Genomic DNA, 22,671 nt, shown 5'->3' with positions numbered 1-22,671 from the left:
CTCTCAGGGTAACTCAGGAATTTTTTTTGGCTAGTACAGTATAAGCCTCAGGCTTCCTTGCACCATATAGCTAATAATAATTGCTACTATATTATTATTGACAAATCTGAATTCAGCACAATACTTGTTAATTTTTAACCATTTTCATACATTCTTATTAGTTTAATTTTCTGATCCAGCTCGATTGCTTTCGTTTTCTTGGTAGATTTACTAGCACTGCTGTCACTTATTCTCTTACTCATCACCATGATAACGGTTAAAATGAAATTTTCTGTAAAGAACTTCACAGGGTTAAGGCAAACAAACTATTATCACTCCTCGAGAGCTCACATTTTACTAAAGCATATTTCTGGAGGTCACCAAAAAACAAAAGCAGTTTACACTTTCCGTGTTATTGGGCTTTTCTGTTCGTGCATTAATTATAAATGGGTAGTAGACTCTCTTTTTGCATTTGCGATGATACAGATAGCTGGAATTCTGTGAGTTTTTACGTTATTATGGTGAAGTGTGTCCCCTTCACTGAAATCTTCAGTCATATAAAAAAAAAAAAACACAAATAATTAAAGAATCTTCTCTTTCCTGTTTTTTTGCTTGTTACTCCAATCTCACTTGTGAAATTTGTGTGTGCCATTATTGATTGCTTATTATTATTTATTATTATTTTTTTTGTTGTTTTTAAATTTTACAATCCTAAAAAAAAAAAAATTGAGTGAACAAAAATTTATGTAAATCCGTAGTTGTTGCGTAAGTCAGAGACTTGCCGTATCTAAAATGTTCAGCAACCTACATAAAAAATATGGTGATAGATAAAAAAAAAAAAAAAAAACTTACTGCTTATTACTTGTGTGTCCAATACGATGCTTCCCTTTATTTTTTACAATGTCGTGAATGGTTTGGTCACCCACATTATAATGGTTCTTTAGAGATTTAACGGATGCATCATTTTCAAACTTGTGAATAATTTCAAGTCTCTGTTTAACCGAAAGTGCAACTCTCTTGTGTTTACCCATCATTTTCGCGATTAAAAAAAATATATATTTACTATAAAAATTTCGACATTCCTGACATAAATAACGAAACAAAATTTGTCTTTTTTGCAGTGTGACGGAACACACAATCGACGCGACGCACTAAAAAAACTAAATATTTGGTCTTTTTTTTTTTTTTAGTGGGGGGGTTGCAAGATAATAAGCACATTAATCTCCCAATGACAACTTATAATGCAGCTTCTTGCCGCTTATTTATGACTTGCAAAATATTTGTTTATACCTATTATAGTTATTACTTGAATTTTATGATTTCTGATTGATATATATATATATATTTTTTTTTTTAATTTGGAGTCTTGAAGTGTCCTGGTTAATCCGATCCCAGTAAATCGGGAGTCTGCTGTATATCTAAAAAGCAAACAGCTCATAATGTAAAGAACTACTGGTTGCCTCAATCTTGCACTTCAAATAAACAGCTGTTCTTTAAAGGAGAAAGGTGTATGGTACTGCTTATTTGTGATGAGTATCATTGCCAATTGAATGGTGCAGGAATTGTTGTTCTTTCATCATTAGGTAAGTAGGCATGATTAGTGCAGAATTTAAGAGCCCAGTGATGATAAGTTCTTATACTGAGTGATACCAAAAAGGGATTACAGTGACATTGATTATAAATATCAGTGTACTTGTTTGTGGAGAATTTTCTATTTATTTGTAGTACAAGACTGAGGAAAATTGTGATTTTCTTTACAATATGAGATGTGTGATGGTTTTGTAGCAGATCTAGTTTGTTATTTTAGCTACCACATAGAAATGCTACAGCTTTACTTATAAGAGATCATTAATAAATTAGACTTATTCTGTGTTAAATTTAAATAATTTTACAGTACTTATTTTGTATTTTTTTTAACCTATTGAATTCAACACCAGATTTTATAAATGCTGAATTCAGACAAGCATTTCTTGTATTGGTTTACAACATACCCGAATGATGTTCTGGTAGTTCTTTAAACTTATCCTTTCTGGGTGCCTCCGTACCCAGGTGGGCAGGAGCAGTAGCGCGTAGCACACACTTCTTGATTAGACCAGGGTTCGAGCCCATGACCACCAAATATGGAGGATGTGGAAAGGTCAGGGAATGACCACCGCATATCCCCGGAGCGATATGGTCTTAGTTATTATCAAAATTGATAATAATGAATCCAGAGTGCACAGGCCTCTTTAATCTTTGGCCTTTGTTGCTAATGCCCCTAAAAACCAAATAACAACAACAACTTACCCTTTCTGATAATTTAATTTAAAAAATTGTGTTTAATTAGTCATTTATTCCTAATCTGAGCATTTGTCATCTAACAATAGTGCTGGATGTATCTAGGAGTGATATTGGAAAAGTGGAACTCCAGATCTGTTTTCAGGTATTATTGACAAATTTAATAAACCGTAGGCATTAAAATGATAATAGAAATATGAGTTTAGAGAGTTGTAAAGATGTGATTCAGGTGGGTTTGTGGTAAATAGATTTCAAGATGATAACGTGGTGACTAATCCTCTAGATTTACAATGGAGAATCTGTCTTTATTACTCAGTTTGGTCATTCACTGTCATAGTATGGTTGGTGACAAAGAGTTCCTCTATCATCATTCTTCTCTTTCTTGGTGATTCCTCTCTACTTCTCTCTTTCTCTCTCTCTCAGGTTAACTTGGGAATTTTTTTGGCTGGTGCAGCATAAGCCTCAAGCTTCCTTGTACCATATGGCTAATAATAATAATTCATGCAAAAACTCAGTTTTTCTTCATTTTTTTTTCCTTTTCACAAAAAAAGTAATAAATAAAAAAACATTTGTGAACTTCACGTTTGCTGTCAACGCTGCTGTGTAGTGCAATCCTTTTTGGAGAGCTGTTAAGTGGAACTTTCTTTGTTGCTTAATTTTTTTTTTTTAGACCCTCGAATTAAAGTTTTTCGAGAGAAATTGTGGTCTATTGCTATCCTTATTCTTCCTCCTATTCGCCTTAATTTGGAAAAAGCCATTCATTTTCACTACATAAATAATTTTAAATAATAATTTTCACTAATAAAAATTATTAGTTGGCACTCACTTTCATTATTTTTGATTCACTGCTATCTGTCAGGCTAGCGTTATTCTGCCAGTTTGCTGCTAAATTTAACATTAAGAAATATTTTTCAAGGTTTAGGCCTAAATGGCTGTCCAATGAACTAATGAGACTCGTAACAGAGAAGAAAAATACATGGGATGCATACAAATTAACACGTGACACAGAAGCCTATGATAGCTACAAGTTGATCTGTAACCAAGTTACAAAGGAGGTTAGGCAGGCGAAGGCAGATTACGAGAAATCCTTGGCAAAAGATGCTAAGAAAAACAGCAAGGATTTCTTTACTTATATAAACTCTAAAAGGAAGGGGATGAATCTGATTGGTCCACTTGACATCGATGGTTCGACTGTTGATGATCCTGCTCAGATAGCAAACAAACTGAATGAGTATTTTGCATCTACATTCACATGTGAGGAATTATTAAGGTTTGAAAATGGAAGAAGGTTATCAAATTGTAGCAGGATACTTAATGAATTTGTAATAACTGAGAGCAAAGTGGAAGAGAAACTGTTGAAGTTAAACATAAGAAAAGCACCTGGGGTGGATGGGATCTATCCAGTTATATTAAAGGAGGCGGCAAAGCAACTAAGCAAACCCTTAGCCATAATTATGAGAGCATCCTTGGACTCAGGTGAGGTTCCCACTGACTGGAGATGTGCAAATGTATCCCCAATTCACAAAGGGGGGATCGAAGGGTGACACGGGTAATTACAGACCAGTTAGTTTAACTTCTGTTCCGGGTAAAATAATGGAGTCACTGGTTAAAGATGCATTGCAGGATCATCTAGACAAGACTGCAGCAATAATTCAGACACAGCATGGGTTTGTTAAGGGAAAGTCTTGTCTGACAAATTTGATAGGATATTATGATGTGGTTACACAGGAACTGGATGCAAAAAATAATTTTGATATCATATATTTGGATTTCAGTAAAGCTTTTGACACTGTTGCGCATGGAAGACTATTGTACAAATTGGAGCAGAATGGTATTAAGGGTAAGTTGCTACAATGGATAAAAGGATGGTTAAGTGCGAGAAGACAGAGGGTGGTAATCAATGGGTGCTGCTCTTCTTGGACTAATGTTATTAGTGGAGTCCCACAGGGTTCGGTGTTATTAGGTCCACTGTTGTTTTGTATATTTATCAATGATATTGATGAAGGTATATCAGGCTTAGTGTCGAAGTTTGCAGATGATACAAAGGTTGGCAGGGTTGTTAATGACAGTAATGGTAGTGTGGTACTGCAGCAGGATCTAGATAATTTGGGCAGATGGGCTAAGAAGTGGCAACTGAAGTTTAACCTTGACAAATGCAAAGTACTGCATATGGGTAGAAGTAACCCCAGAGAAACGTACCACTGTGTGGTACTACACTTAAGGTGGTAGAAAATGAAAAAGACCTGGGAGTAATTGTGCAGGCAGATATAAAGTTTTCTGAGCAATGCAGACAGGCTGCCAGGGCAGGCCATGGGGTTTTGTCAATGATATATAGGAATTTTGCTAGCAGGGAAAAGGAGGTGATTATCCCTCTGTATAAGGCAATGGTCAGGCCACGCCTTGAGTACTGCGTACAGGTCTGGAGGCCTCATTTTAGTAAGGATGTAGATTTACTTGAGCGTGTACAGAGAAGGGCAACAAGATTGGTGAGGGGAATGAAGGGATCCTCTTATCAAGAGAGGCTTAAGCTCTGCAAATTGCAGTGGCTGGAGACTAGGCACCTGCGCAGTGATCTGATTGAGGTGTATAAGGCCTTGAATGGGTTCAGCACGCTGAATTCTGATGGGATCCTTCCACTTGTTCAGATTACGAACCTAAGGGGGCATAAATTCAAATTAAGAAAAGACAGATGTAGATTAGATGTGTGGAAATTTGCCTTTAGCCAGCGGGTGGTTAATTGCTGGAACAAACTTCCATCTGTTGTTGTTGAAGTTGATAGGTTGAATAAATTTAAGGAGGAACTGGACAGGCATTTGGAGGGAATGGTGTTTTTTTTTTTTTTTTTTTGGCTGATGCTGAATAAGCTCTTACATTTGCTTTCTTGCATCACATGCTACTACTACATAGATTGCATCTATAATATTAGAGTATTGGAATTTATAATTTTAGAATATTTGAACCTAGACAAACCGGCAAATGGCAAAATAATCAGATAGCCTTAGCCAATCATTGATAGGATGTATTGAGTGGAGCTAGCTCTTGTCAAAGTTACATTTGATGTTTTCCTTTTATCAGTAATTTGCATCTTCATTTTATTTTTATTATTGTATTGTTTTATTGTATTTTATTATAATTTATGTGTTTAATTATAGGGTATAACAATGAAGTCCAACTAAGGTTACCTAAATACTTGGCATTATGGCTCTATAGGTATATTTTTACTCCAAACACCTATATTCCATATTCTTATTAAATTTCATTAGTCATATGATTTATTCAGTTCAATAAATACTGTAATATATGTTTTACGGATTGATGTAATGTTTAATCAATATTTTGATGGCATTAATCTGATCTGATACTCTTTTCTATTTTGCTAATGATATATATATTGGCCTATGTATGTTGCCTCAGCCAAACTATGGCAACTCTGCTGTTAAATGTGTTGGCATCACATAGTTTAGGTTAGGTCAAGGCCAATTAGTGTTGTATTGTCTAGATCCTGTGTGTAGTGTTGTGTGACTGGCCACTTCCCATATTAATCTCACATGCCTAACAGGCAATGGGTTATCATAATTAGCTTGCCTTGTCCAATTGCAGGTGGAGGATTATTGGCTTTTTCCTTTAAAAAAAAAAAAAAAAAAAAAAAAGAGTTAAACAGTATACAACAGTAGCTCAGGTTTCTTTTGTACAAGCATTCAGTACGTTGTAGCACACCAATCAGTTCAGGATTTCTGTATTAACAACTATCTCAGCTGGACGCTTGTTCAAATTCACGATAGTTCAGGATTACAATGAAACTGCACACTGTTGTTTGCTGATCACCTTCAAGCTTCACGACTAGTGTAATCCGAACAGTACCAGGAAACATTAGATTACATTTACCAGGAAACATTAGATCACATTTACCATGAAACCAACAGTTATTATTTAACCTAGCTGAACAGACTATAAAATATTTAAGGGCAAAGGCCTCATTCATGCTACGAGGTAGAATGACTAATATATAGGTTAGTGCAAAAAGCATCATTTTAACGTAGCCATCTAACAAAGTAGTTTAATTAATTGAATTGGCATTGTTTTGGTTATATCTCATATTGTAAATACCTTAACAAAGACTGCACCGTTTCTAAGCTTGTTGGCTTCTCCTCAGTGGGTGGGCAGGTACCCTGGTGTTGCAATAGTGACAACTCAGTTATGAAGTATAACTTCACAATATGAGAGATGCCTGTGGTGTGCAGTGATACAGACTATTAGCATTAGTAGAGGCATATGATGCAAGAAAGCAAGCTTATTCAGCATCAGCCAAAAAAAAAAAAAAAAAAAAAACACAACCACTACTCCCATTTCACCCCTCCGTTCGTTCGAAATACCTGTCCAGCTGAGCCTTAAATTTGTTTAGGCTATCAACTTCAAGAACAAGTGATGGAAGTCTATTCCACAAACCAACTGCGCGCTGGCTAAAGGCAAATTTCCACACATCTATCCGACATCCGTCCTTCCTCAATTTGAATTTATGCCCTCTCAGGTGATTATTCTGAGCAAGAGGAAGAATCCCATCGGCTATAAAATATTTAAGGGCAAAGGCCTCATGCTACAAGGTAGAATGACTAACATACAGGTTAGTGAGATTAGTGCAAAAGCATCATTTTAATGTAGCCATCTACCAAAGTAGTTAAATTAATTAATTAAATTGGCATTGTTTTGGTTATACTTCATAACTGAATTGTCACTATTGCAACACCAGGGTACCTGCCCACCCACCGAGGTGAAGCCAACAAGCTTTGAAACGGTGCTGTCTAGGTAGTGGTGTCCGCTGAGAATAAGTAACAGTAGTCTTCTCCACTGGTAAGTGTTACTTATTTGAGGTAGAACAGTACCATGGCAACTTGTTGTGAAGGTATTCACAATATGAGATATAACCAAAACAATGCCAATTTAATTTAAGTGCTTTGGTAGATGGCTACGTTAAAATGATGCTTTTGCACTAACCTATGTGTTAGCCTAGCTGAACAGTTGCTTAAACTCCAAACATTGATCCTAATTCACATTGGGAATGCTGGTCACTGCTATTTTCAAATACATTCAAGCTTTCTGCCCTACCTAATCTCATACTTCAGTGGTCTCAAACTCAAATTGCATGCAGGCCGAATGCACGATCTGAAAGCAGCTGACGGGCCGGAATTTTTTTTTTAACAAAATGAGAGTGAATATATATATATTGCACCGTACTTACCTCTAATGTATGGATACCACCCCTTTATAACCTGGTGTTACGCATGACGTGTGTGTGTGTGGTGTGTTGCATGTAAGTTTATAATAAGTCTGGGAATTTTACTTTTAAAATTTAATTTGCCTCGAACATGGTTTAATTGAAAATTTATTTCAATAATGTTCAATTGTATTTTCTACAATGTTTTTCTCTATACTTACTTTTTATTTCTCAAAGTTATGTTTTTTCCTTCTCTCCCTGGCTAAAATTATGAGACTCTTTCTTTCGGTTAAATTTTCTTTAGATGCCCAATCACTTACTAAATATTTATCAAAACATACATAAACAATAATAATAATAACGCAAAGGAAAAAATTCAAATTTATATTTATTTTCTATCTGAAATCTAAAGGTTGGTACCTGCAAGAAATTTCTGTTGGTTACACTTTGTAATTCAAACGTATTGACAGCTAAATATTAAATTTTCAGGCTGACATTTATTTCAAATAATTCTAATATGTTGAATTAACCACTAAATAACTTACTTTTAACTTAAACTAAAAAAAAATTATGAGAATTTTCCAAGTGGGACAAAACTTGAGAATGAAAAATGACAACCTATTCTCTTTCTTTTATTTATTAAATTTTTCTTCGACACATACAGAAAAAATACATATGTTTGTATGTAAATAATTATAAACTTCTTTATTTCTTACTACAACTTGACACTTGATGGCGTTTTGATTCTGATAAAGTTTGTAGCCTTGGAGAAAAATTACTAGAAACTATCTTCATCACGGGTTGTAGATGCTCATCGGTCAATCTGGTTCTTTTCTTAGACTGATCCAAAGTTTTCTTACCCAAACAAAGCGATTATTCTTATTGCAAAAATTCGTAACTGAGGGTATTTATCTTTTGACAAGTACGAATAAAAGTTAATCAAATCTATCTTATTCAAATCTTTGAATAAGATTTATATCACACTGTAAATTTAATTAGCCCCATTTGTAGATTTTCTGGTGCATTATTCACGTTCATTTTTAATGGTAATGAAAATAATGTTAAATCGGACTCCAAATCATTAAAATCTTTAAATCTTTCCTCAAATTCTTGTCGTAATAATGATATTTTTCTTCCATATTCTTGAGATTTTTCATTTGAAATAATAGGGCAGGATTTAAGATGTAGGAAATGTACAAAATTTTTTGATTCCAGTTGTGTTTCCCATAATTGCAATTTAACTTTAAAAGCTTTAATATAAGCATACATGTCAGTGATAAGTTTATTCTTTCCTTGCAGCTCTTTATTGAGAATATTTAAATGGCTGGTTAACTCAACAAGAAATGCTAAATTTGTTATCCATGTATCATTATGTAGCTCGTCGATGGTTTTATTTTTTTGTGTCATGAAAATTTTGATTTCATTTATTAAATCAAAAAACTGTTTTAATACAGCTCCTCGACTTAACCACCTCACCTCGTTATAATAAATCATTTCTCTGTACTCACTTTCAATTTCTTCAAGCAATGCAACAAATTCTCAATGATTCAGAGCTCGTCCACGGATAAAATGCCTTCCAATATTTCATATTTTTCTTTATGATTTGTTTCGTAATGGCGACGTAAATTGTATTCTTTTGGAACTGATATTCCCTTATTACAAATAAAACATACAATTTTAATGTGCACAACACCACAAAAGTATATAATTTACCATTTATCTTGAAAAACACGTCCTTCTTCATCCACTTTTCTTTTACCCTTTGTTAAAGACATGGCTTGCAGTTTAATCTCTTAATTAAAATCACTATTATAATTTTATTTACAACTTTAATTTAACAAGATGAATTTTCGTATGAAAGCAACACTCAAAAGTTATGCACAATTCTAAATGATAGCTATTGATATAATGTAGAATCTACATTATATCAATACCTATCATTTATTGTTAGATCTACATTGTAGATCTAATAACAAGCACAAATAAACAGGTTTTATAAGCCGTATGTTAGTTTGTCTCCATCTATATAGCAATATGAACTGCGCAGCTATGCATCCAGCTAACCAACTAGTGACTGGCTCAAGGAAAATATATATCGGAAGTACCAACTCGATAGAAAAAACCGGAAACACCAGAATACTGAAGTGCCACCAACTGTCGGCTGGCGAACTAAATTTACTGATTGTACCGACGTGGGAAGTTCTCCCACCTTACCCCAGTCACGTGGCCTGGCATACAAGCATACAGTGACAAAGACAAAGCCCCAACCTATTCATTCTATCTCTTTTTTTTCCTTCAATAGCAGTCGTGCACATAAGCTCAGTCCATATCTCTATGTCTCTAAAACTATAAGCACCGTATTTACAACAAATACATAATTGAAATGTATTCGCGGGCTGTGTAAAATTGCCTCGGGGGCCAGATGTGGCCAGTTTGAGACCACTGTCATACCTGATACACAAACACTGCCATTGTTTGCTGAACACCCTGCACTTTCCTCCATTGGTAATGCTCTCTTGCTTTGTGACATTGAAGCATCATCTGAAATCAAATCGATGCATGCACTTCACGTTTCGTGCATCAGGTTCACCTGACACTGAGAGGCTGGCTTCCAATTGCACTTGTTGGAGTGGGCAGGTTTTTTGATTTGCATTACACTTGCCGACAGGTCTAAAGGGAGTTTTAATTTCAGAAACTAATTTTTTAAAAAAATATTTTTAAAAGAATAAATTTATTTTTTCCAGTTGTTTAGCTAAGCATCTAGGAAGTCAGTAACGTTATTTAGAAATGCAATAGCTGTTACATAACCTGGGAATACTATAGTGTTATTATACTTGTCATTTTTTAGTTCATATGGTATTTTTAAATTAAATTTAGACTAAAACATGCCTCAGACAAGAGAAGCAAAGCAAAAAGCTCCAAGTAGCAGGAATGCTTTGGAGAGAATTGTCGATGACAGGTCTCTAGTAAATCAGAGCTACATACAGTGTACTACTTGCGTCCTTTTTTCTAAGTTATTTGTGGTGAGATATGATATGGCCAAAGGAGATATCTTTATGGGCTTTTGTTGTAGTGTGAGGAGATTCTGCCAATTCCTATTGAGTACTTGAGAAACAGAGTTGATGCCCTCATAGAAATTAAAAAGAGAGCTTCATCAAGTACTCAACTTTCCAGTGCAATAATGGAGACTACACTACTAGTGTATCACATGATGCAACAACATCCAACATGGAGAAGTGTTGATCCCACAGGAAGTAGCCAGTCAGAGAAACAGAAAATACATTTTGTAAAAAGGATTGGTGAAACAAAACCAAGAGCAAAACTTGACATTGAAGAGCAGCTATCATCTTTTAAGGGCACAAAGGGTGATGTTGTACACAGTACTAATGATATGAAGAGTATGAAATCTGAGGTTTACTTAAAAACAAGTACAGAGCAATCAAATCAATGTTGAGAAAAATTTGCAAGTCAGGATTAAATTTGAAAGTGTCTGCAATTCTGTCTAGATACTATAGGAGGAAGTACATGATGAGAGCCTTATCAATGAATTCAGCCCTGAAAAGACTGTGCAAGGTTCATGGGATAGAATTTTTCCTAGCATGGTCTGTGCTTGTAAACAGGAGAGACATTTTACAGGGATGGGATACCTTTAAATAGAAGGGGTGCAAGAATATTGGAGAACTGCAAGGCAGGAGAGGATACACAGACTAATAGGTTAACAGCAGCTGAAGGCACAGATGAAAGTGATTCTTGCACTGCTCCTGTTGGGACATGCAGCAGCCGGAAGCAAGGTGTCAGGGGCTGTGACAGGGTTACTAAGAGAAAAAGCAGGTGCATGTATACTTGAATGAATAATGACTGCTAAGAGTATAGTAAACAGATTTGATGAATTTGAAGTACTAGTTAAGTCATCAAACTTGGATGTTGCAGGAATATTGGAGGGATGTGGAATGTGAATATATGGTAAGTATATGTTCAGAAAAGTCAGACGGGGGGAATGCTCTTATTGAAAAAGCACATATGATCTAAGGCAGTGCGCCCAGTTGTTGGATGGTCAATGCAATATTGAATCAGTTGATATAAGCACTGGGAAAACAAAAGCAAGAGTAGGTGTGTTATAGGTCAAATGACTGTGATGAGTATAAGAAACTACTATACAGACAAACTGAGTGGCCCAGTAAGTCAGAATGCCTTATAATGGTAGAAAATGAAAAGATTAAAATTAAAAAAAAAAATTCATACAGTAGCAAGATTTTTCGGGATTTATTGGATGATTGTTTTCTACACCAGCATGTTGAAGTAATAAGAAAAAGCAGTACTATGATTCTGATTATCAGCAGGGACTCGTGTATTAGGAAACTATACAGAAACCACCTAGGTGGCAGTGATAAGTCGATTGATATGGGATCTACTTAAAGATATAACTACTGCAGTGGTAAAGGAGAGAGATTTTGTTTTCATAAAGGTGACTGTAATAGTCTGACAATTTTAAAATTGTCAGACTTGGATGTTGTTACCAGCAGCAAATTCTAAATGGGAAGCATTTTGGAAGATAATAGTGGAAGCTACTAGTCTTTTTATACCTACTGAGAGATACTGCTCAAAGCATAAACCTAAATAGATGTCAGATGAACTGATAGACTAGTGGAGAATACATGGAAGTGTACAAATTATCAGGAGATACAGAAACTTATGGTAAGTATAAGCTAGTCTGTAATCAAGTCACGAAGTGGGTTAAGGCAAGCTAAGGCAGATTACCAGACGTCTTTGGAAAAAATGCAAAGAAAAGTAACAAATACTTCTATACTCGCGAATAGGATGTATCATATTGGTCTACGATATGAGTAGTATTAACTGTTTAGGTTGGTGAGAAACTGAATAGATATTTTGCATCTATGTTCACAAGTGAAGATATTTTTAGGGATGGGGAATGCCAGAAGCTCTGTTAGAATTTATTTCACTTTTGAAGTTTAGCTCTCTCTATTAGAATTTGATATCAGATTCTAACAGCTAAATAATTTTGTGATAACAGAAAAAAAATGGAAGAGAAAAACTGTTGAAGCAAGGGATGCACTGATTAATTGGTAATTGGCCGTATCAGCTCTTTTGCTGATTAATCAGTTCTCATTAAATTTAATTTTCACTTATATTTCTGCCATTTCATCTCTTCCATGAGAATCATCAGTTAGTTTTGCCATTGGATTGGATTATAGCAATAGTTTTACTTTCTTTGCTGTTACCTTCATTTTCAGTGTCTGGCTGCTGATTTGACTATTTACTGATACAACAAACACAAAAAATTAAATAGTAATTTTGATAATCACATAGCTTCATTAATAAAAAATGCACAAAAATGAAATATCTTTGATAAACAAATGTTTAGCTTTTGAACTATTGTACTACAATTAAGAAAAACATCTTGGAGCATTTAAAAAAAATAAATACCTTAAAACAGTTTTAATGAATATAATCAAATTCCATTACTTTTAAATTATAATGTAGGAACATGAGTTTCTTCATTTTCAAGGCATAACCCATTTCTTACAGGCTCCTATATTTCCACCTGTACTGAATATTCTTTCACTTTTACTGAAGAAGGTGGTGCACTTAAATATTTTAAAGCTAATTTACTCAAAAGAGGAAAGGTTTCTTTTAAAATTTTCCACCACAAGAAAGGGGTCATCAGTTTTTGGTAGTAATGGTAAATTCAAATAATGATTTATTTCTCTTGAGCAAGTATGAGTAATGCTTGTTCTTTTCCTTTAGATTCCTTTTCTTTTCTTTTGATATTGCTGATTGTTCATTCTTCTCCATCTTAGCAGAAGCTAATTTGAAACATTTTTGAAAAAAATTAATGTGCATTGTCACTTGAAGATTCTTGATCTTCTCCAAAACTGGATGAACATGAAATATCTTCTCTGAATTCTCCTTTATGCTCCATTTTGGCCATAGTTCTAATACCCATTCCTTTATTTTGGCTTCCATATCACTTTTCTGAAATCTCATCTTGAATCAGATCCATGGAAGAAGATAGACAAGATTTGTTTTCCAAATAAGTAGAAAATCTTTTGTCAGTTGAAGATCTAAGTTCTTCAGTTGTGGTGCAAATTCGCTGAAGTTATTTGTATTATAGCCTTTGATAAAAACAAATTAATAGTTTGAACTGTTGGAATGATCATTGAAATGGCAGATTCTCTCTTGATTCATTAGTAATTTCCTCAAATGGCTTTAAAAGTTGAATTATTTTCTCTACAAGAATCCACTGGTGTGAATTTAATGTAGGGATGTTGTTATCCACAGCATATGTCAGAAGAGTTTTTCTTTGCTCCAGATTTCTTTCCAGCATGTAATACGTTGAATTCCAATGCATAGACACATTTTGAATTGATGTATGTTTTTTTAAATCTAGTTTATCCTGTAATTCTGTCAACTTATTAACTGCTGAAGCAGAATGGTTAAAGTGTTTTACAATATTTCTACTAGTTGTAGTGATATTCTTCACTGTCTGCTGAGCAATGGATTCATTTACTGAAAGTTGTAGTGTGTGTATAAACACATACTACAAGGCATGATTGCGACTCTAAACCACAAATTATTAACTTCAGCTACCATATTTACTCCGGAGTCTCACAATAGATATTGTTTGTCATCTTATAATATTCAAGAGTTTTGCTTAACTGTTCATTGATTCTAACAGCTGTGTGGGAGTCACTAAAAGGAGCAATGCTTAGGACAGCCCTATGCTGTTCAAAATCATTTGAAAGCCAGTGACCTGTCACACTCAAAAAAGAATTGTTTGTACTAGCTGTCCAAATATCTGTGGTTAAAGAAATGTACTTGACTTTCTCAAGAGATATTTGAATTTTTGTTTTGACTTTTTGAAATACTGTATATCATATCTGGTATAATATTTTCAGTAAAATGCTTTCTGTTTGGGATATAGTAATTGGGACAGACCTTTAATAATTTCTGAAATCCAATGTCCGATACCAAAGAATATGGGTTGCAGATCAATAGCTATCATTATCAACAGAAGGGCGACCTATGATCATTAATATTCCATAACTTTTTCTTTGCTAATACAGCTTCCAAGGTAGGCTGTACTTTAGTAGGAGGCTCATAAGTGCTGTCACCTGTTATTAAACACCCAGCTTCTGTACAAGTCCTTTTCAATTTATTTGATTCTGTTTCCTTTGCTATTTCTTGAGGATGGAACTTCCTAAGATGATTCATCATATTAGATGTTGTAAAGGTTTTAGCTGTTTTTCCTCCCCTTCATTTATGCCAAGTATCTTTTGGGTCTACCTTAAAAAACTTCCACACAATACTTGGCACCATTAGGGTGAGTGACGATTATTTATAAAAGAAATTGATTTTTTTCTTATTAAAGATCTGAAAAAATTTGATTACATTTAGATTAGAACATTCAGAAACGTTAGTTTTTCGATGATATTTTTAGACGCTCAACACGAAAACAGTGCGCTTCTCAAATTAATCTCTTTGAAAGTATAACTCAGAGATACACCGATGAGCCAAAACATTATGACCAGCGAGTCATTATGCAAATTGAAGCAACTGCAGGTGAACTATGGCGTGGGCCGGGGTCAGGACACTGTATAAAAAACACCTGACACTGAGTTCCATTAATCAATGTTACTCTTGTTCTTCAGATGGGAAAGGCAGTGGACTTAGGCGAGTTTGACAAAGGCCAAATTGTAATGGCCAGACGACTGAGAATCAGCACGGCTGGTGGGATGCTTGCCGTGGTTAATACCTACTGAAAGCGGTCAGAGGAGGGAAAACCCACAAACCGCTGGCAAGGTGTTGAACGACTATGATTCATCGATGCTCGAGGTGAGCGAAGGGTCTCTCCCAGATGGTATGTGCCAACAGAAGGGCGACCTGTGGCACAACTCGCCGGTAATTGCTGGTGACAGGAGTGATGTGTCACAACACACAGTACATCGAACCCTGCTGAAAATGGGACTGCATAGCTGCAGGCACTCCAAGTGCCCATGCTAACCATGGTTCACCGGCGACAGTGCCTACAATGAGCATGCGAGCATTGAAACTGGACCTTGAGTTGATTGGAAGAAAGTTGTCTGGTCCAATGAATCACGTTTCCTGTTGCACCATGTGGACGGCCGGGTACGTGTGCATTGTTTTGGTCATGGTGCATCCAGGCACCATCATTTCCCCAGGTAAACAATCTGGTGGCGGTGGTGTCATGCTTTGGGCGATGTTCTGCTGGGATACCCTGGATCATCATCCACATGCCAGGCACTCTCACATTTACCACCTACCTAAACATCATTGCTGACCAGGTACACTCTTTCATGGCAACGGTCTTTCAGCAGGATAATGCACCATGCCACACCACCCGGATTGTTCGAGACTGGTTCGTGGAACATGAGAAAGACTTCAGGTTATTGCCCTGGCCTCCAAATTCCCCAGACATTAATCCCATCGAGCATCTGTGGGTTGTGTTGGAACAGCAACTCTGATCTGCCCATTTCAACCACGGACCTTACAGAAGTTCAAGGATCTGTTGGTTACGTGTTAGTACCAGATACCACAAGACACGTTTAGAAATCTTGTAGCATCCGTGCCTCGCTGGGTATGAGCTGTTTTGGCTGCACGTGCAGCACCAACATCATATTAGGTAGGTGGTCATAATGTTTTGGCTCATTTGTGTATACGCTGTCATGGACTTTTTTGTAGCAAATGAAGTCCTCTATCGCAATGCAAAATTTAATTTTCACCTTGTAGAACATATTACAGCGAGAGAAGTGAAAAACATGCTTCCTGGTAAGAGCCTCTTCGACAGCATTGTCATGATTACACGATTGATTAAAAAAGGGACACGAGATTTATTATCTCGTACAAATTGTAAAGGAGAGATTTATTTTAATATGAATTAATAATAGCCATAGGAATAATGTATTTTAACATACTTTGTGCCTCAGCGAGACAGTCTGCCTCCTTCCTATCTCGAATACCCTTTTAGTCAGAGTGCAATGATGCTAATTGCAGTTATTTTTTAAACTACAAATTTGATGAAATGATGTTTTGCTATTTAGCTTCAGATTTTGTCTCCCGTTTTTGTCAGAAGTGCTGTCCCCAGTATATACGAGGGGTTTCCGAAAAGTAAGGTAACGCATTTTTTCCCTTAATGGTGGACAGATTTTTCCTTAATAATCACGGTGGACAGATAGACCTGTTAATAACATACAAAAAGACCGCCAGTGCAGTGTTGCAGTACTGTTACCTCACAGCAGATTCCAGTTGCAAAATGGCGACTACTGTGCAAGCATGGTCCAAAACAGGTGTTTGTGAAGTTATTCGCTTTTTGCAAGCAAAAGGGTCTTCACCAAGTGACATTCACCATGAACTGCTTGCTGTGTATGGCAAAAAGGTGATGACAAAGAAGCAGGTGCATTTTTGGTGCAATGAATTTAAAGCGGGCCGTGTTGACATCGAAGATCGACATTGGGCGGGCAGGCTTGTGTGGTTGTGTCATCAAGCAAAACAGAAGACAACATTTTGCTCATTAAGGGCATCATTCTTGTAAACAGGCGAGTGAAACTGCATGAAATTGCACAAATAGTGAACATGAAATTGTTCATGATGTCCCTTGGCTTTCGAAAGGTGTGCTGCCGCTGGATGCCCTGACAATTGTTAGAGGAGGACAAAGCAAAATGCATGGGGATGTGTCTGGAGAACCTGTTGCGATACAGCGATTAAGGAGAGGATTTTCTCAATCGCATAGTCACAGCAGGCGAAATATGGGTTCATCACTTTACCCCGGAGAGCAAACAAGACTCCATGACCTGGAAATCCACAATTTCCTGCGCCCAAGAAATTCAAAACTGTTCCCAGTGTCCGAAAAGTCATGGCCACAGTGTTCTGGGATTGCCAAGGTGTTATGTTGGTAGATTTCTTGCCGAAGGGAGGAACAATCAATGCACAGCTTTACTGTGCAATATTGGAAAAAACTGAAAGCCAACATTCGATGCAAACGACCAGGATTCCTGACAAGCGGCATGATTTTGTTGCACGACAATGCAACTCCACACGCTGCCCACACCACTCGTGAGTGGTTGTGCCATAATCGTTGGGAAACTGTCACATTCCCCACCTACAGCCTAGACTTACATTTGTTCGGTCCTCTGAAAAAAACACCTTTCAAGAAAGCATTTCACCACAGATGAGGAAGTTCATCAGGCGGTGCAATGTTGGTTACTGCGTGAGACACGAACTTCTTCAGTACTGGTATTGATAAACTGATCCATAGTTGGGACAAGTGCATCAGTAAAACTGGAGATTTTGTGGAGAAGTAATGCATGTTCACTTATTTCTTGGTGTGTAATTTCAACTTCATATTATTAAACATCATCAAGAGAAAAAATGTGTTACCTTACGTTTCAGAAACCCCTCGTATTTACCTTGATTTTACCTATATCACGAAGAATCTAGAAAAGAACTGAGATGCAATAAGCATATATTATGAATGCATTAATCATATAAACTAATGAACCATATGTGAAAGTCAATAATTGGCCGATTAATTGGTAATCAGCCAATTTGCGTATCCATGCATCCCTAGTTGATGCTAAAAGTAAATAAGGCATCTGGAGTAGGTAGGATCTATTCAATTATATTAAAAGCAGCAGCAAAACTGGTGAGTTAACCTTTAGCTATAATTATGAGAGCATCCTTATTCAGGGGAAATCACAGAGTGAAGTGAGTAACTACAGATCTCTAAGTTTAACTTCTGAAGTCTCTGGTTAAAGAATAAATCTTTATTGCCAAATATCATACAGTGAAGTACATATATGTAGGCAAAGTTACCTTCACAGTTCAGAAATATAGCCAAGGAACTTAGTGTGGAACCATCTATACAGAAATGCAGTTAATGGTAATCACACCATGGATTTGTTAATGGGCAATCTTGCCTGACCAAACTGATGCAAATAATTTTGTCATCATGCACTTTGATTTCAGAAAAGCCTTTTTACATAAAAGGCTTCTGTACAAATTGGAGTAGTGTTGACATTAGTGACATGTGAATGCTATGGATAAAGGTAAGTTTTCAATGGGAGAAGAGCAAAACTAGTTATCAATGGGTACTGCTCTTCTTGGATATTGTTATTAGTGGAGATTCACCAGTTCAGTGCTGGGCTATTGTTGTTTTCGATATTTATTGATGAAGTCATATCCAGTTCAATGTCCTAGTTCACAAATGATACAAAGTTTGGCAGGATGGTTAATGACAGTAATCAGTGTATGCTACTGCAACAAAATCTAGAAAAAATTTGGCAGATAGGCTGAGAAGTGGAAATTGAAGTTTAACATTGAAAAATGCAAGGTACTGCATACGGGTAGCAGTAATGAATAACATAACAGCTGTGTCATTCCACAGTATGTTATTTTAATTGTGCTGTCAGACATGAAATTCTCTGATCAGTGCAGACAGGCTATGCCAGAATAGCTCAAAGTTTTTTTCAACGATATACAGGAATTTTGGCAGCAGGGATATAAGGAGCTAATTATTCTGTTGTATAAGGCAACATCTTGAGTACTGTTGTACAGGTCTGAAGCTTCATTTTTGGAAGGACGTGGATGATCAATTGGAATGAGTACAGAGAAGAGCAATAAGATTAGTGTGGGGAATAAAAGGGCACTTTTACCAAGAAAGACTTCAGTTTTTCATTTTGCAATGTCTGGAAACTAGCTATCTGCATCTGATTGAAGTGTTTAAGGCTTTAATTAGATTGAATAAGCTAAATGTTGATGGAATCATTACCCTTTGTGAGACAATAGACATAAGGGGATATAAATTTAAACTGAGGAAGGATGGTTGTAGGATAAATGTGCAAAAATTGCTTTCAGAGGGCAGTTAATTGTTACAACCTTCCATCTGGTGTTGTGGAAGTGGGTTGTTGGAATAAGTTCAAAGAAGAATTAAACAAACCATTAGAGGAGATTGACAGGTGATGTGGAAAGGTTTTTTTTTTTCCCCCTGATAATATATCATCTCGCTTGCATCATTTGCCCCTGCTAATATTAATTTAGACATAATGCTGATTCACCTCATGGTCATAAATGCCTTGGGTCTAATTCAAACAATTGTTTTTTAAATCCAACCCAAACCCCGGCTGCTTTTTTTTTTTTAATCTTTGGTCTTTTCATTTTATCTTTAACAATACTGTAATTATGAAATGTGTCACCACATTTTTTATTGAGATAAGATCAGTTCTCTTTGTTTCTTTATAAATATGATTCCATTAATGAATGTTCTGTTTGCGGTGTGTTTGAGTAACTGACATTGGGAAATCTTTTCCAAAAAAAATTGCTGTCCCCCAATAAGGCCTACTTCTCAAAGGGCTGTAGGGGACTACATTCCCTATAATTGCTTTGTTTAGGCACCTGCAATTTTTTTTTTATTATTTCAAAATGTATAATATTTATTTTTACAAAGCAGAAAGTTTGGAAGCTGTTCATCATTGGGAGCAGCAGTTTTCTATTATGTAATACTTCTCTAAGCTAGCTATTCAAGTACATATATTACTCTGACTTTGGTCACTCTGTATAGCAGGTAAAATACATTGAAAATTATACATATTTCCTCTGTAATTCCCTTACTTAATTCAAACTAGAACTACTTTCTGTGAATGTATCTTGTGTATGCTTGAGTGAGGTGATCCTTGATGTTGAGAAAATTCTTGCTTTTGACAAGGAAGCAGAGGAGGAAATCGCATAACCTTTGAGGTGTTAAAAGTTTGAGTGATAGATTGGGTGGGTACAGACTACTTAGGTACAGTCACTTTCATTTTTGGTGAACCACTCTCTAATGATACTGGTAACGTGGAAGGGCACATTATCCTGCTGGAACACACCTGTGCCATTTGGGAATGTGGCTGATCAGGTGCACCCGATCAGCCAGAATGGATAGGTAATTTTTAGCATTCAGAGTGCAGTTTAGTGGTATGGGGTAGATAGATTCACAGGAAGACATCCCCATACCAGAATACTGCCACCATCTACCTGTTTCTGTGGGACAAGGACATCAGAGTGATTTCTTTCCACAGTTTGTCTCCATACTTTCCATCAACGGTCCACATGGCATCAGAAAAGGCAACTTTTTCCAGTCATAAATGGTCAAATGATTCCATTCAAATGCAAACTTTAGGTGTTGTTTATGATGGTTGGCTGTAAGCATGGGTACCTTGACTTGACTAACTTACAGAGGCGGGTTCGTTGGATCATGGTTTGGAAAGATCCCTGGTTGAAGCCTATGTTCACCACAATCATTGATGAGTGTGTGTGTGTGTGCACACCCACCATAGGCCTGGCAACTACTGCTCTATCCACTATTCATCCACTCTTTAAATATCTTAAATGCGGCACTCCACAAACAACCCACAAGATTTGCAGTTTCCATAATACTGCCACCCTTCAATCAGTACCTGACAATCATCCCTTTTTTTTTTTTTTTTTTAAGTCAGACAGATCCTGCCTATTGCCCATGTTGATCAAGTACTTCATGTGGACTACATGCCATAAACCTGTAGTGTCAAATTTACTGGTTCTTACTGCAACGCTCATGACCTTTTATGTGGCCTTAAGGTCACGAGTGTGACCTTAAGGCCACATAAAAGGTCATGAGCGTGGTTTGTAAATTGTATTAGCTACCAATTCAAATCATTAAAATGCATTACGCTTTCATCATTATCATATGTTCCGTTATAAGACGCCTTTGTTATATTTTTCTAAAGCACATTTTTGGAGGTCAAGACCACATAAAACAACAAAAACAATTTGCGCTTTATGGTTTATTGGACTTTTCTGTTACTGCAAGCAATTATAAACGGGTAGTAAACTCTATCTTCTTGCATTTGCAAAAATACCGATAGCTGGAATTGTGTGGCTTTTTTACATTATGGTGAAATGTGTTTCCCCTTTACTGAAATCTTCAATCGTATAAAAAACAAATTTTCAGAATCTTCTCTTCATTCTTTTTTTTTTTTTTTTAAGCTTCGTAAACGTGTTTCCATGTGAATCGTGTTAGTTCCAATTTGTGTGTGCCGTTAAAAAATGCTTGTGCATGCAATCGTGAAATTTATAATTAAAAGAGAAGATTATCTTGGAAATAAACCCCCTCTTGAAACATTTCTGAAGAAGACTACTCCCTGTGCAACAAATTAACAAGTGCTGAGCCAATAACGAGTGTGCAGTTAGTCGATGATAATGATGAATAAACATTCTTTAACATTTGTAAGTCGTAAATAATATCTCTATTATTATAATTTGCTTGATTTTACAGGCTACATTTTCATTTCTTTCAATAAATCAATCATTGTTTAAACATAAAATAATTAGCTAACTAATTTCATAGTTGAGAACGTAACCCCTATTTTTAACCTTATGACTATGGAAAATAAATTCTCACTTTACGAGTGTGCCCTAGGAACGAATTAGCTCTAAAGTCGAGAACTACCTGTATATGCAAACTAAGAATGTTTTGAATGTGTATTTTTCACATAATGTAACTTGTGGGGTTTTTTTTTTTTTTTTTTTTTTTGTATTGCAGAAGTACAATTATTAATAACTTGCATGTGATACTTCTAAATTCTGGCAATTAATAATATAAGGAAATTTGTTGCATTAATTCTTAATGTCTTAAGTGCAGTTCAGGTAGTTGAAGATTTTTGCAAAAAAGAATATAATATAATTGTTTTATATATATATATATATATAGCTTCAGGAATACTTAGATGGTTTAATTGAAGTACAGGGATCAGTAACACCAAGGAATACAGTTTTATGTAAAAGTTATATTGTGTTTCCCAAGGAAGCTGCCCAAAATTTTGGTGAGTATGTTTCTAAAGTATTTAAAGAATGATTATTTTAACACTTAAATATTGTTATTAAATCTGCTATTTTTCTTGATGTAGTATTTTACCTTGCAGATATAGGACAGTTCACCCCCTCTCAAATACTAAAATCAAATTTCCATCTCATAGATTTAAGTGAAATTTTTGAGATGGTAGATCGCAGCACATTTTGAAGGAAAAAAGTAGATTGCATCACAAATTAAGTTGGTCACTCCTGGTCTATAGGATTGATATTCTACCAATTTACAATAGGCAGTTTGCACAACTACTGCAGTATAAAGTCTTATGTCCTGCAGATGAAGCTCT

The 22,671-nt window shown here is 35.8% G+C and overlaps 1 protein-coding gene across 1 annotated transcript in view; it reads left to right on the top strand.

The window, feature by feature from the left end:
* LOC150079316 (replication protein A 14 kDa subunit-like) overlaps positions 1-22,671 on the top strand; it is a 46,074-nt gene that overhangs the window by 21,601 nt on the left and 1,802 nt on the right. Inside the window, exon 3 of the mRNA XM_090384085.1 lies at positions 22,230-22,341. Within this exon, the coding sequence (XP_090240211.1) occupies positions 22,230-22,341 (112 nt within the window). The remainder of the gene's footprint in view (positions 1-22,229; positions 22,342-22,671) is intronic.

Source organism: Mastigoproctus giganteus, chromosome 10 (assembly GCF_048544385.1).
Source record: "Mastigoproctus giganteus isolate SK-2022 chromosome 10, ASM4854438v1, whole genome shotgun sequence".
NCBI lineage: Eukaryota > Metazoa > Arthropoda > Arachnida > Uropygi > Thelyphonidae > Mastigoproctus > Mastigoproctus giganteus.
This window is presented reverse-complemented; position numbering and strand designations above follow the sequence as displayed.